General features: G+C 36.1%; 1 protein-coding gene across 1 annotated transcript; it reads left to right on the top strand.

Annotated features, from left to right (window-relative positions):
• Positions 1–1075: 1075 nt before the first annotated feature.
• LOC116029414 (nitrate regulatory gene2 protein) lies at positions 1076–7949 on the top strand. The gene is made up of 4 exons (XM_031271410.1): positions 1076–2653; positions 2872–3056; positions 6147–6370; positions 6887–7949. The coding sequence occupies exons 1-4, from the start codon at positions 1366–1368 to the stop codon at positions 7668–7670; spliced, it is 2481 nt and encodes an 826-aa protein (XP_031127270.1). The 5' UTR covers positions 1076–1365; the 3' UTR covers positions 7671–7949.
• The last annotated feature ends 7066 nt before the right edge of the window (positions 7950–15015 follow it).

Below are 15015 nucleotides of genomic sequence, written 5' to 3'. Positions count from 1 at the left end.
GATAGGTCGGTCAAAATGAAATGTAATACTTAGAGCATCCCCATTAGAGCATCCATAGCAATGCATTTTTCTTAGTTTTTGTCAGCCCAACAAACTTGAGATGATTTTTTATTGATGTGGAAGATGGTTTTGGCTTATTTTTCTTCCTACAAAACACAAGATTTTGTCAGAAATAAAAAAAAAGAAAAAGAAAAAGAAACAGACAGCAGCGCACTTGGCGCACATTACCGCCCTAGCTGGCGCGCATTTCCCATGCACCCGCTGGGGCGCTTCAAAGTGGCCGCCAATGCCTTTTTGAAGAAAAATGTCTTTTAATTGTTCTTTTTTTAGTTTGTTAGATTTTTTTTCCTTTTAGTTTTTCTCCTTGTTCGGTCTCCTAGTGGCACATAAAAAGCCACAAAAAATCTTGGACTGATGTGGATGCTCTTAGGCATAATTTTTGAGAAACTTTTACAGAGATAAGTATAAGAGAGAACATATGAGAGAAAAGGGATAGAAGAAAAAGAAATAAAAAAAGGAAAAGGCATAAGAAATTACTCACCCAAATGGACGCTTTAGGTGCGCTTCACGCGTGGAGTACAACAACTTTTATTTTGGTGGGGTCCACTGCAGAGCTAAAACCCAGATCTACCTACAACACCCCCAATTCTTCTCTACCCTCCACATGTGCACTCAAACTCGCAAAAACCACCTAAGATCCACTATTGTGGATGCTCGTATACTAGCAAATGTAATATTAGATCACGAATAAAATGTTTATTACTTATATGAGAAAATGTAATACTTTTGAAGAAAAATATAATACTTTTACATTTTAATATAAAAGTATTACATTTTCCTTTATAAATGCAACATTATTTATAAAGGGAAAATATAATACTTTTAATAAAAAAAAGTAATATTTTTATATTAAAATATAAAAATAATATTTTGTTTTTGTTTATCAATAATAAATATTTTATTTCTTATTTAGTATTACATTGGCTTATGTAAGTATTAAATTTGCATATTGTGTCATGATGTGCTGTGATCTCTTGTTTAAGTCTACAAACTTCACTTAAAATTGGAAAAAGAAAAGAGAAGTAGAAAGTATAATAGTGTAGAGTGTAGAGGTAGGTGCAGTAGAGAGGAAAGCGAAAGTGGTGCCAAAAGTGCTTCCTTTCGAGTTTCGAGTAATGTCAAAGAAGATAGATAACTGTGTGAGCTGAAGTGCTGAGCTCAGAATCAGATTCAGATACATAGATGGGAGTACACAGTATATGTATATCTGTATCTACTCCGCCGCTTTTCTGCTTCTCCGCTAGTCTTCCGAACACGACCTTGCTTTTCACCTTTGTTTCCGGGGATAGATAGATAGATAGGGAAATGGGATGCGCGGCTTCGAAGCTGGATAATGAGGACACGGTGCGGCGGTGCAAGGAGCGGCGGCGGTTTATGAAGGAGGCCGTCTATGCTCGCCACCACCTGGCGTCTGCTCATTCTGATTATTGCCGCTCGCTTCGACTCACTGGCTCTGCTCTCACTTGCTTTGCCTCCGGTGAATCTCTCTCCGTTTCCGACCAAGCTCCGGCAGTGCTCCTACGCGCCTTCAAAACCCCTCCTCCTCCGGTTAAGATCCACGCGCCATCTCCTCCTTCCGGTTCCCCCACCATTGCGTCCTCCAAACTTCCTCATATCCTCTCCGCATCCTCCGTTTCCTCCCACCGCCAACAACCTCCCCTTAAAAAGCCTCTCAAACTCCCTCACATCCTTTCAGAATCGAGCCTCGCGTCCACCCCTAAAGCTCGCAATCTCTTCGAAAACGAAAACTGTACGTACAACGCGAAGGCGAATTCAACTTACTCCAGCACTCCATCGCAGGCCTCCTCTGTTTGGAACTGGGAGAATTTCTACCCTCCGTCGCCCCCGACCTCCGAGTACTTCGAACAGCTTCAGAAAAGCAACGCTCCCTCTCGCGATAATTGGATCGACAACAATGACGACGGTTTTGATGCCGATAAGTCATCTTCTTACTCTCACGACAAGGATTATCGTCAGAATCCGTCCACCAAGCGATTCGATTTCTTCGATAACCAGAGCGTTGATGACGATAAGGCCTCCAATTACTCTTCACATTCTTACTTCTCGAATAGGGATTTGCGGAATCTAAATCCGGCTCAATCGAGAGAGCAGACAAAGCATACTCATCATCTTAATTGCGACAGCGAAGCAGAGAGGGAGGAGGTAGAGTGTAGTGAGTGGGGAGACCATGATCATTACAGTACTACGAGCTCGTCCGACCTTGAAGAAGAAGGGGAGAGAGAGGATTTGAGATCTGAGATTGGGGCGACTCGATCGAATTTCGGGACCGCATCGGTGAAGAATGAGGTTACTACTGCCACTACTGCTCAGCTTAGGTCGAATTCAATCAATCCTTCTGCCACTAAATCCGAGATGGATGACGGAGGGTCCTCCTCGATGAGCTGGGGAAATGGGACTGCCAAAGGGGAAATGATATCCGATAGGAGAATAGTAGTGAGGCACAAGGATCTCGCTGAGATTGTTGCTGCCATCAAGGAATACTTTGACAAGGCTGCTTCTGCTGGAGAGCAAGTGTCTGAGATGCTGGAGACCGGCCGGGCACAATTGGATCGGAGCTTTAAGCAGTTGAAGAGTGAGTTCAATTCTTCAATTTTAGACACATGATTTGTTTAATTGAGGAATTTATGCATATGTGAAATGCAGCTAGTTGAATCTTGCTGTTTCAAAATCTTAGCTGTTCTTTTCGAGTTTGTATTTCAAGCATTCTTTTCGCTGAACCAGAGACAAGTTTTGGAGTTTGACATTAATATTAATACGAAATTGTATTCGCTTGATCTGTTGGTGTTGCAGAGACAGTTTACCATTCGAGTGGAGTTCTAAGTAACTTGAGTTCAAGCTGGAGTTCAAAGCCTCCATTGGCAGTAAAGTACAAGTTTGAACCCAGTTCAACCGATGAATCAGGGGGTACCAAGAGTCTCTGTTCCACCTTGGAGCGACTCTTGGCTTGGGAAAAGAAACTGTATCAGGAGGTTAAGGTACTCATTTGGATCTCACTTTTCTCAACATTTTCTTTTTCTACTGTTTTAATTCTCACATACTTATTTCATTTTATCACCGTATCTATTAGTGATTTTTCTGAATAAAAGTATAGATGTGCTAAGATGTACTTTAATCATAACAAATCTAGAATAGTTTGCACTTACATAGAATGATCTTTTGCTAAAGTAATATTTCTTAATGGCGAAAATTTTCTTGAAAAGTTGGAATCTCAAAAGGAATTATGTCATAGTGGCTGGAGGTGTCTAATTAGAATCACGCGGATGCTTATCCATGAGTGTTTTGTGAGCTTTCATGTAATTTAACTTGTTTGGATCCAATTCAGACAGTTGTAGTGGAATGACAAGATTGCCCATGGTGTGAGGACAATCTTTATTGAGATTCTAATGTTGATTTTGAGCATAGGTGGATCTCCCATCCCATCTAATTAGTCTTTATGTGCCTCTATTGATGTGTGCCTAATGGCAACAAAACCCTTTAAGGAAAAGACAGGTAGGGGTGGGAGTAAGGGTTGATTAATCTTTCTTTTTTTATTTTGTTGGTGACTTGGTGGTGGGCTTTTGAATTGGGAATGCTTTTCTGACAATAACTAGGAAAAAATTGGTTGAGCTAAATAAAAAGTATTAAGGGCTGGCACATTAATATTATTGTACATAGGCTTTGAAGGTTTTAAATAGGGTGGTAGAAAGGACAGGGAAATTGATTAAAATGGGCAACTTTTAACACTTGTGGACTAAAATAGGAAGCTTTTTAAACTTGGACAACTTGAGGAAAAACTACAGTGGGACTTGGATTTTTGGTGTTGATCAAACTAGAAGCTCAAGTCCACTTGCGTTTCTGCCATGTATTTGTGTATAGCAGAAACACAAGTCACACTTGTGTTTGTGGCATTTCGCATTTGTAAGAATTTTTTTTTTCCTGGAGACTCACTTTTGCTGCTTCTTTTAGTTGATACAACACTTCTTCCACCTGTGTCATTGTCATGAAAGGATCAGCTATGGGCAGGGGCACCTCGAATAATACACATGGCTGCAAGCTTATTTTTAGTATGGGGTGTAAATCTAGGATCCTGAATAGTTTCTGTGGGGAAGGGTGACTGCTGGCAATTGCCAGTGTGAAATCTAGGAATGGTGATACACAAGCACTGACTATTCCTATGAGAAGTGCTGCATTGCCATGGCGATCTTTGAAGATTGACTCATAGGTCTGCTTTTCAATGGTAATAAGATCTACACAGAATGCAACTGCTGTCAACCACAGCCCCACAACCTTGTCAAGTGCTTCCCATTCCATCCTCTTCACCTCAGCCACACTTAGTTTCTGAACGCCAAATCGCCTTAAAGTAGCATCGGAAAATGCCAGGCGCTTGGTCTTGTATAGCTGCTTGCAATCTTCAAGATATCCCATGGCACTCAGGCACTGTGCAATGGAGTGAAGATCAGCAAGGATAGTTCCGGTGAGTTTGCTGAAAGAGAGACTAGCGCTACTCACAGAAGTTGAATAATTTGCTGAAACAGAGAAGAAGCAGGATGATTGGTCGTAGGTCGCCGGACGTTTGTAGCTTGCCAGATTATCATCAGTTTCATCAGCTATCTTCCTTGAATGACTTCTATTTTTTCTTACAAATGCAAGTCCCACTTGCGTTTGTGGTATTTTGTACCACAAACGCAAGTGTGACTTGTGTTTCTGCTATACATAAATACATGGCAGAAACGCAAGTGGGACTTGCGTTTCTGGTTTGGTCAACACTAAAAGCACTAGTCCCATTGTAGTTTTTCCTAAGTTTGTCCAAGTTTGAAAAGCTTCCTATTTTTGTCCACAAGTGTTAAGGAAGAGTTGTTCAAGAAAGGACGTATATAAAATAATTTGTTACAGTATTTTATGTGTAGAAACAGAACTGAAGTCCCTTGGACCTTTATGTTCTTTCCTTTTTCCTTTTTTTTTTTTTTTTTTTTTTTTTTTTTTTTCTTTTTCCTTTTTTTTTTTTCTTTTTCCTTTTTTTTTTTTCTTTTTCCTTTTTTTTTTTTCTTTTTCCTTTTTTTTTTTTCTTTTTCCTTTTTTTTTTTTCTTTTTCCTTTTTTTTTTTTCTTTTTCCTTTTTTTTTTTTCTTTTTCCTTTTTTTTTTTTCTTTTTCCTTTTTTTTTTTTCTTTTTCCTTTTTTTTTTTTCTTTTTCCTTTTTTTTTTTTCTTTTTCCTTTTTTTTTTTTCTTTTTCCTTTTTTTTTTTTCTTTTTCCTTTTTTTTTTTTCTTTTTCCTTTTTTTTTTTTCTTTTTCCTTTTTTTTTTTTCTTTTTCCTTTTTTTTTTTTCTTTTTCCTTTTTTTTTTTTCTTTTTCCTTTTTTTTTTTTCTTTTTCCTTTTTTTTTTTTCTTTTTCCTTTTTTTTTTTTCTTTTTCCTTTTTTTTTTTTCTTTTTCCTTTTTTTTTTTTCTTTTTCCTTTTTTTTTTTTCTTTTTCCTTTTTTTTTTTTCTTTTTCCTTTTTTTTTTTTCTTTTTCCTTTTTTTTTTTTCTTTTTCCTTTTTTTTTTTTCTTTTTCCTTTTTTTTTTTTCTTTTTCCTTTTTTTTTTTTCTTTTTCCTTTTTTTTTTTTCTTTTTCCTTTTTTTTTTTTCTTTTTCCTTTTTTTTTTTTCTTTTTCCTTTTTTTTTTTTCTTTTTCCTTTTTTTTTTTTCTTTTTCCTTTTTTTTTTTTCTTTTTCCTTTTTTTTTTTTCTTTTTCCTTTTTTTTTTTTCTTTTTCCTTTTTTTTTTTTCTTTTTCCTTTTTTTTTTTTCTTTTTCCTTTTTTTTTTTTCTTTTTCCTTTTTTTTTTTTCTTTTTCCTTTTTTTTTTTTCTTTTTCCTTTTTTTTTTTTCTTTTTCCTTTTTTTTTTTTCTTTTTCCTTTTTTTTTTTTTTTTTTTTTTTTTTTTTTTTTTTTTTTTTCTTTTGTGAGGTCCTTTCCTCTCTGCTTGTTGCAATTCAGGTGAGTTGAGTAAAGGAAGAGTTGTTCAAGATAAGATTGAACAGCACTCTTCATCGCATTTAACTTGTAACTCCTCTTATTTATATTATTAATGCAAGTTTCGTGAATGTAGGCCAGAGAAGGAGTGAAAATTGAGCATGAAAAGAAATTAGCAACACTACAGAATCAGGAGTACAAAGGGGATGAGGAAGGAAAATTGGACAAGACCAAGGCCTCAATAACAAGACTGCAATCCTTAATTATTGTCACATCTCAGGCTGTCTCTACTACCTCTTCTGCTATTATTGATCTGAGGGACTCTGATCTTGTTCCACAGCTTGTTGAAGTCTGTCATGGGTGAGTATGTGCTCATATTTTGTATCTATTTTTGTAGCACTAAGTTCATTGAGATGTTTTATACAGAAGCAGTCATTTTTTACTGAATTTCACCTTGCTATGTAAAATTGAAACTGGTTTGGAGCCTGTTCCTTTTATTTTTTTAGTTTTTACTTTACTTTTCTTAATTGCAAAATTGTAGGATTCTATCTTCTATGACTATAAATTTCTACCAAGTCTCATGGATTTGATATTTTAAGAATGAACTACTAGCTTGCTTTTGGATAGCTGATGTGGTCTGCATATGAACATTTCTCTTGAAGTTGTTTGAGTCTCCTTGTACTTGGTCAGTTGGTCACGACTCAAGAGTATGCACATTTTATATTATTATTATGACGTTTAAACAAATACGGAGTAATGGCATTAAAAGTAGATCATTGTGTGAGTACATTTCTGCCCAAATAATTCAATTTACCATTTACTTTCTGAAGACTGGAAAAATCATCTTTCATTTCCTCATGTGTGTAACAAATGCAGATTCATGTACATGTGGAGATCCATGAACCAGTTCCATGAAGTTCAGAATGACATTGTTCAGCAGGTTCGGGGCCTTGTCAACAGATCAACAAAAGGTCAATCAACTTCTGATCTACATCGGCAGGCAACACGCGACCTTGAGTCTGCTGTATCTGCATGGCACTCAAGTTTCTGCCGCCTTATAAAGTTCCAAAGGGATTTTATCCGCTCTCTTCATGGCTGGTTCAAGCTCACCCTAGTACCTGTTAATAGTGAGCCTACTAATGGCAACAAGGAGCTTTCAGAGGCATTTTCCTTTTGCGATGAGTGGAAGCTTGCCCTTGACCGTGTCCCAGACACTGTTGCATCAGAAGCCATCAAAAGCTTCATAAATGTTGTCCATTCTATATTTTTGAGACAGACTGAAGAGCTCAAGATCAAGAAGCGAACTGAATCTGCATCAAAAGAGCTTGAGAAAAAAGCATCAAGTCTGAGGAGTATTGAGAAGAAGTATTACAATTCATACTCCATGGTTGGTATTGGCCTTCCTGATAATGGCCCTGATACTGGACATGTGTTGGATGCGCGGGACCCTTTGGCTGAGAAAAAAGCCGAGCTTGCATCTTGCCAGCGTAGGGTGGAGGATGAGATGCTAAAACACTCTAAGGCAGTGGACGTTACCCGGGCAATGACTCTAAATAACATTCAGACTGGCTTGCCAGGAGTGTTCCAGGCCATGACAAGTTTCTCTGCCTTGTTTACACAGGCCCTTGAGGCTGTTTGCACCCGTTCATATTCTATTTAAATGCCTGACTGATATTTAAATGCTGTTACTATTTTATTTCCAGCAAATTTCCCAATTTTTGTGCCAAGTTGGAGAAAGAAAGGGCTGGCAGTTTTTGTTGGTGGGCTCTTTTTTGTCAATTGCCTTTATATTTGTTTATGTAGATATTTGAAATTTTGCACTTTTGGCACCTATTCTGTTGGTGGGAGGATTGTCGATGTACAGGAAATTGTTTGCATTAATGTATTAGACATTACCTTTTAAAGCATATGAATAAATGCATTTCTGTGAGTGTATACACCTGATCTGTGGTTTATAGAACTATTCTCTTTTTGACTTTCTTGTATTACCTTTACCTTTCATGTCTTATTTTCCAGAATCTAAGTCATTTAGCTCTTTGCAGAACTTAATAATGCTCTTCCTGATCACATTTGGTCTAAAGTGGAAACCACACTTCTACCCAGGTAAGTTGACACTCCTTTCGTCCTGTTTTCTTCCGGAAAACTAGCTTGAAGTGGAAAAATTTAGTGGGCTTTACCTCCAAATAAATTATGTAATGTTTGGTTCTTCAAATACATTAAGAATGTAATGTCATTTCGTGGAATAGATCAGTTTGGTTCGATTTTGCAATAAGGAATAAATTTCACAAAATGGGCTATTTCCTTTGCAATGGGATTAGTCATTTCAGGGGCAATTTATATCGTGGATCGGGGTGCACAATGCACCAAAATGACATCGTTTTTGTCATTTTAATTAATGGTTTGGTTTTTTTGGAAATCACGTTTCGCGTTTTGGCCGGTCTGTGTATTTGTGTTAATATTCTGTGTATTCTTTGAAGATATTCTGTGTATTGTAGACTACGATTCTGTGTATTCATGTTAGGGGTAGTTGTGACGTGTTTTGTGTATTCGAATGTTAGGAGGATGATTTCTGTGTAGTTGTATCAATATTCTGTGTATTCCCTCAAGTCATTCTGTGTATTCTAGACAAGGATTCTGTGTATTCATGTTAGTGGTACTTAAATACAGGGGTGATGTGTTTGTGTATTTGGTGTTTTCATATTCTATGTATTCTTTGAAGTCCTTCTGTGTATTGTAGACTACAATTCTGTGTATTCATGTTAGGAGTACTTAAACATAGGTTGTGACGTGTTTTGTGTATTCGAATATTAGGGGATGCTTTTTGTGTAGTTGTGTCAATATTCTGTGTATTCACTCAAGTCATTTTGTGTATTTTAGACAAGGATTCTGTGTATTATAGATAATGAATTTCCTAAAGTCATTCGCATTTGCGTCCACTAATATTGAAACGACGTCGTTTCGAAACTGTGGACCTTGGTCCACGATATAACGATTGATTCTCAAGACCTCATTGTATTAGCTATTCCTAGTTCATTAGGAATAACTATTTTTTTTATTATTTAAAAAAATATCTTTATAAACCTTTCATATAAAATGCATATATTTTCAAGTCTCTTACAAACTTCTAGAATTTATCTTTCATCTTCTTAGAGCATCCTTATCAGTGGAGTTTTTTCGCGGTTATTGAGGAGTTTTTGTAAGTGATTAGGAAAGAGAATATGGAAAGAAGGAAAAAAAAAAGAAAAAGAAAAAGGAAAACAAAAACAAAAGCCTGACATTAAAAAAAAAAAAAAAGTTAATGCTGCGTCAGAGTGGCCGCCGCCACTCTCACTCGCCCAACGGGCGCGTGTTTCACTAGGGACGTGAAGTGCGCCTCACTTGTACACTAACGCACCCCCCCCTCCACCACTTTTTTTTTTTTTTTTTTAAATAATTCTGCAAAACCTGCAAAAAAAAAAACTTTATTTTGCAAGAGTAAAAAATGCATTAAAAATAACTCTCACATGAGTTGAAGTTCAAACAATGGAGTTTCTTTACTGGCATTATCCTTCAATAAACCACTGATATGGTTGCTCTTATTATCTATTTGTGTTTGTTTTTCTCTCTCCAAATTTGTGTATGTATATATGCCTGTGTATACATATACACCTACATATAGTGCACGAACTGAGTACGAACAAGAGAAACTCAGTTTGTGTACGATGTATAGTTTTGTTCTTATTTCTGCATTGTTTTATTTTCTTTATATAAAATTTTAAGTTTGAACTTGTAAATGCATTCACAAATATTGGGAGAACTTTTAAATGAAGTTTGATAATAGTTTGATTTTAAAGGAGTTAATATCCAATTTAATCCTCGACTATAATAGTTTTTCTCAATTTAGTTTTAAACGACTTTTTGTACTTAATTAAATCCTCAACTTTGGTGGTTTCTCAATTGAGTCCTATGTTAAAATAACTTAGTAATTTACCTCTATTAATATTCAATTTAGTCTTCAACTATAGTAGCTTTATCCAAGTTAGTCTTCGATTATAATAATTTTATCTCATTTAGTCATCGACTATACTGATTTTTCTTAATTATTCTTTGATTCTAACAGCCGATGACTCAATTGGGTAAAACCATCAAAATTGAGGACCTAATTAAGCACAAAAAGTCTTTTAGGACTAAATCGCGAAAATTCTCTATAGTTGATGACTTAATTGGGTATTAACTCGATTTAAAGTGTTAAATTTGAGTTGAGCGTGTAAAAATGTATAATAAATGCAATGAGATTTATAATGATTTACAACACGTTTGGTTCACGGAATGAATTTGGAGGGAATAGGAATGTTATTCCACAGGGAATGGAATAGGTAATGAATAGAATATAAATTATATAATATTGTTTGGTTCGTTGAAGGAATAGATTTTAGGAATTGTATTCCAGTGTTTGGTTGGTTAAAGAAATAGAAATGGAATAGGTTTTAAAGACATAAATACACTTATACAAAAAAAAAAAAAAATTAAGGACAACTCATATAAACAAATTAATAATAATAATAATAATAATAATAATAATAATAATAATTATTATTATTATTATTTTTGTGTGTGTGTGTGTGTATATATATATATATATAAATTGATAGGTAAAAATTATAATTAATTAAATATATACATTTATATAATACATTATATTTATTAAATATAAATATTAAATAATGTACAAATGGCATTTTTGGTATTTATACTATAAAAGCTATTCCCAAGAGCATGGGAATAGCTAATACCAAAGCCTCCCAAGAAATGACTATTCCCTTTGCAAAGGTAATAACTCATTCCTTGGAATGTCATTCCATGATAAAATGAACAAAACAAACAATGGAATAAGTCATTCCAAGGAATGCTATTCCATTCCTAACCTATTTCATGAACCAAACATGCCATTAGTGATGGTTTAATAATCCTAATATACAGTTTTCATATCAAAGGGGGAAATGCATTGCGTATTGGTTTTGTACAAACACTTCTGACTGCACACTCCTATCCTTCTCCAAAAGAAGAAAACCCTCCAACTTCACAAGTTGCATGAATAATCTCTCTTCAAAAGAAGATATCCTTAAAGTCTTAAGGAATTAAACTTTAGAGCATTGAGTAATCAATGCAAAATATTTGGTTTACTTCTTTGGTTGCACTATTACACATGAGTGATGTTTACTCAGTACATACAATGTAACAGTGGATGCGAATTTTTCTCGTCATCAAATTATTATTATTATTATTATTTAAAAGGTTAGTGAGAGGTTTGCTGGATTTGCACTAAGAGTGTGTGCCAGGCGGGTTCGGATGGTTCAATTATGCGAGCACTAAACCCGTTTGGTTTTCGGTTTGATATTTTAATATCTATATCCATTCTTTTGAAATAATATCCAATCCATTTTAAAACTCTTGTAGACCCATTCAGTTTTAACATTTCGATTTTGATGGATTACTTTAGATTTTGGGTTAAAAGACAAAATAATAATTTACAAATTACAAATTTACAATAACTCAATAACCCCATCTTGCAAAATACTAAGGGTACTATGTACTAAGAAAATTAAACATTTACAAACTATAAAATATAAATTACATATTTACAAATTATACATATCATGATGGTTCTATAAGAACTCTCTCTCACATGAGAACATGAGAACTAATTTAAGCCGTATAAAACAAAAGATCAATGACCATCATTAATCCCATGTAATTAGCATTTAAAAAGGGAAAAGATTAGCATTTAGGGGTGATGGAATATTGGACGTTGGGCTTGGCACACCTAATATTATATGTGTGTTGGGATGTGAGGGCGGTTGAATCGGGTAAGGGGTGTGGCGGTTGGATCGGGTAGGGGGTATGGCGATTGGATAAGGTAGGGGGTATGGCGGTTGGATAAGGTAGGGGGTATGACAGTTGGATCGGGTAGGGTGTGTGGTGGCTAGACCGGGTAGGGCGTGTGGCGGCTGGACCGGGTGGGTTAGCGAGGGATCACCCGGGCCGGCGGTGTGTCACGGGGCCTCGATAGGCGGTGGCGATCAGTATGGTGTTGACAGATGCAGTTTTGCGTAGGTGAGGATTGTCGAAATAATGTGTGAATGTTTGTAAGGATAAAACGAAGAGTCTATGACTCCCCGAGTGTTGGTCTCGAAGGAAGGACGTGGAGGTGTGTCAAGTGTTGGCATGTTCAATTGATTGAGTCATGGGATAGATTTGAGTGTGGTTGTGGTCATGGTGAATAGAGATTTGAAGATGCAGAGATTCATAAGGTTGTGCAAAGTGAAAGTAAAACAAATATGAGTAAATGAATGTAAGAAAGTAAGAGATTGGATAGTGTTCATCTATGTTGCATCCTAGTGTGTCTAAAGCAATGGATAAACGGAGCAAAGTTGTTGGCTATTTAGGAGTGTGTCTTCTTAGTCCTCTTCCACCTCTGTGTACTAGGGCTTCTTGGACTTAGGAGTGCCTTTAAGCAACCAAAGTCCTAAGAGACATTTTATCAAACACCTTAGCTACACACTTTCCTACTATTCTTAAGAAGTCCATAGGATCTATGATTGTCACAAAGCTTTCAATCCCAACTCTAATCAAAGACATGAAAGAGTCAAGAGCTCAATCTCTCATCTAGATTGGCCAAATCCAAACAAGATATCATCAAAACAACAATCAATAGACAAGAATAGAAATTCCAACAATCTAAGCAATTAAATCCAAAATAAGACATAAGATCATCACACTAGCATCATATCTTCACACAATCCAAACCCTAGATTAAACTAGCAACTCATATTCAAGAATTCAAAGACAATAGCTAATTTAATCCAAGAACAAAATAATGAAAATAAAATAGATTAAGATGTAATAGAGATCACCTAGTATTGAAGTGTTTCTTCAATCCAAGCTTGTTGTCTTTCTTACAAGGAGAAATTGCAAGACTAAACTATCCTAAAAACTAAGAAATGAAAAGGGAACTTTCTAAAAATGAAAGAAGGGAGGAACTCCCCTGAAATTCTATCAAGGGGCCTTAAATAGTCTCTGAAATTTCGCCCTAGAATTATTTCGCGCAGTGTTCCATCCACGCCTCCCACACGCGTGGTTGCGTGCGTGGTTGGCTACTGGAATGCTACCACGCCACTCAACACGTGTGTGGGCTTCATTCCGGGTCCTTCGGGGCTCCTGACTTGCTTGGTTTGCTTCTTTAGCTCATTCTTTGTTCCTAATAGCTCCCGGGACCTCTGTAATGTCTCAATTCATGCCAAAGGTAGCTTTGTGTGCGGTTAACGAATTTAAAGCACAAATTCTCTCAAAATTATCACTTAAGGATACAGAAAACTCTATAAAGCACCCTAGTTTATATTCAAATAATGGGTATCTTGAGAGCTTATCAAGTTTCCACACTTTACTTCTTGCTTGCCCTCAAGCAAGACAATATACTTTAAGCACATAAGCTTCCGAGATACCAACTCATACAAAACAGAACTCTTGGTCAATCAAAATGGTGGGTGTTTAAGACTATCGAAAAGGGAGAAATCTTTTGTGTTATCTACAAAGGATGTTGGTCAGATGCCATATAACTCAAGGAATATTTCCGAGAAGTAAAAACCTTTCGTAGATAAACAATTAAAACAAAGGAATACACTTCTCACACCAAGCGCAAGCATGCAATTCCAAAATTTGAATTCACCTTTCATTTAATCAGGGCCTCTAGTCGATCCCACTAGTGGGAACGATGTGCACTAGTTAATCAACCCTTCCGTCCAAAACGCCAAAGCCCAACGATAAAATAAGTGAGGGTAGGGGCATGGACCACTCACCGCTTATGGCTTAGTGCGGTCTCTCTTTTCTTCTCACTTCCTAGGATAACACCATCGAGCAACCCGACTTCACATAGAACTCCATGTTTTTTCAAAGACAGTGCAATGGGTACCCGAATCCTAGCGAAGCGGCTCACCTCATCTCTACTTTCTCAATTCCTGGGATCATTTTATGTGGACAACCGACTCCAGATAAAGCTTTTGCTTACCGAAGACTATGGTTGAACGCAACCCAGCGAAATGGCTTTCCTCAACTTTTAATCTCGGTGATTGGCCTTTTTGCCTTTTCAACTTTTTCTCCATGCAACCCCTCATGCCTTTTTCTTTTGGGATTAAGCGATTTTTCACTCTTAAGCTTACCAATAGGCTCACCTTTTGCCCCATGCCTTACCAAAATTAGTTCAATTCCGGGCCTCGCTAAAAATTATCTTTCTCAAATTAAAAAGTGCACACTCTCACTTCGAGAGATCTTTGACTAAGGTCCTACGTAAATAAGAGGCGAATATGAACATCATGCAAGCAGGCAAGAATATAAACTTATTTGGCTCTAAACACTTTCATGGGTGCGAAAAGTAACTTCCTCAAAGATATTTCAAGAATAAAAATTTTTGGGCATCTAGTCAAAATTCTCTCTAGATAACACAAACAATAACTCTCTTTTCAAATTGCAAATACACCCGTTTATCATTCCCAAGAGACCAACTTTCCAATTGTAAGCAAATAAGCATGTTAAGCACAAAGTGCGTCATTTCCACACTTTAAAATAAACATCGTCCTCGATGTTACCTTATAACATAGGGTAAAGGAAAAATGGGTTTCAACGGATTTTTCAAATAAGAAATCCCTTTCCAAACTTTGGAAATTGCTCTGAGATATAGAGTATATTCTAATGATCCTCTATTGATAGAATAACATGGTAAGCTCAAACAAACACATACAAAGCTATATAAACAATTTCCCACACTTTCGATTCAAAAACGGGGCTTAAAATAGAAAAGGGATAAGAGGGTTAAACCAAGTATGCATCCTTCTTTCCACACTTTAGCTTTCAACATCGGTCGGCCTCCGTTATTGATGCTCTATTCAAAAGATGGTAACAAGATATACAATTGCGATTCAAGAGAACTATTCAATTGTTATAAACTTGATAGAATAGTTTATAGCAAAATA

Source organism: Ipomoea triloba, chromosome 9, assembly GCF_003576645.1.
Source record: "Ipomoea triloba cultivar NCNSP0323 chromosome 9, ASM357664v1".
NCBI lineage: Eukaryota > Viridiplantae > Streptophyta > Magnoliopsida > Solanales > Convolvulaceae > Ipomoea > Ipomoea triloba.
The sequence above is the reverse complement of the archived record's forward strand: the minus strand, read 5'-3'. Positions and strand labels throughout refer to the sequence as shown.

Excerpts from the sequence above, each read along its gene's own strand:
- LOC116029414 (XM_031271410.1), top strand. The coding sequence starts at position 1,366 with ATGGGATGCGCGGCTTCGAAGCTGGATAATGAGGACACGGTGCGGCGG. Across the intron at positions 3,057-6,146 it reads AACTGTATCAGGAGGTTAAG|GCCAGAGAAGGAGTGAAAAT; the intron begins GTACTCATTTGG and ends TCGTGAATGTAG. Across the intron at positions 6,371-6,886 it reads CTTGTTGAAGTCTGTCATGG|ATTCATGTACATGTGGAGAT; the intron begins GTGAGTATGTGC and ends TAACAAATGCAG.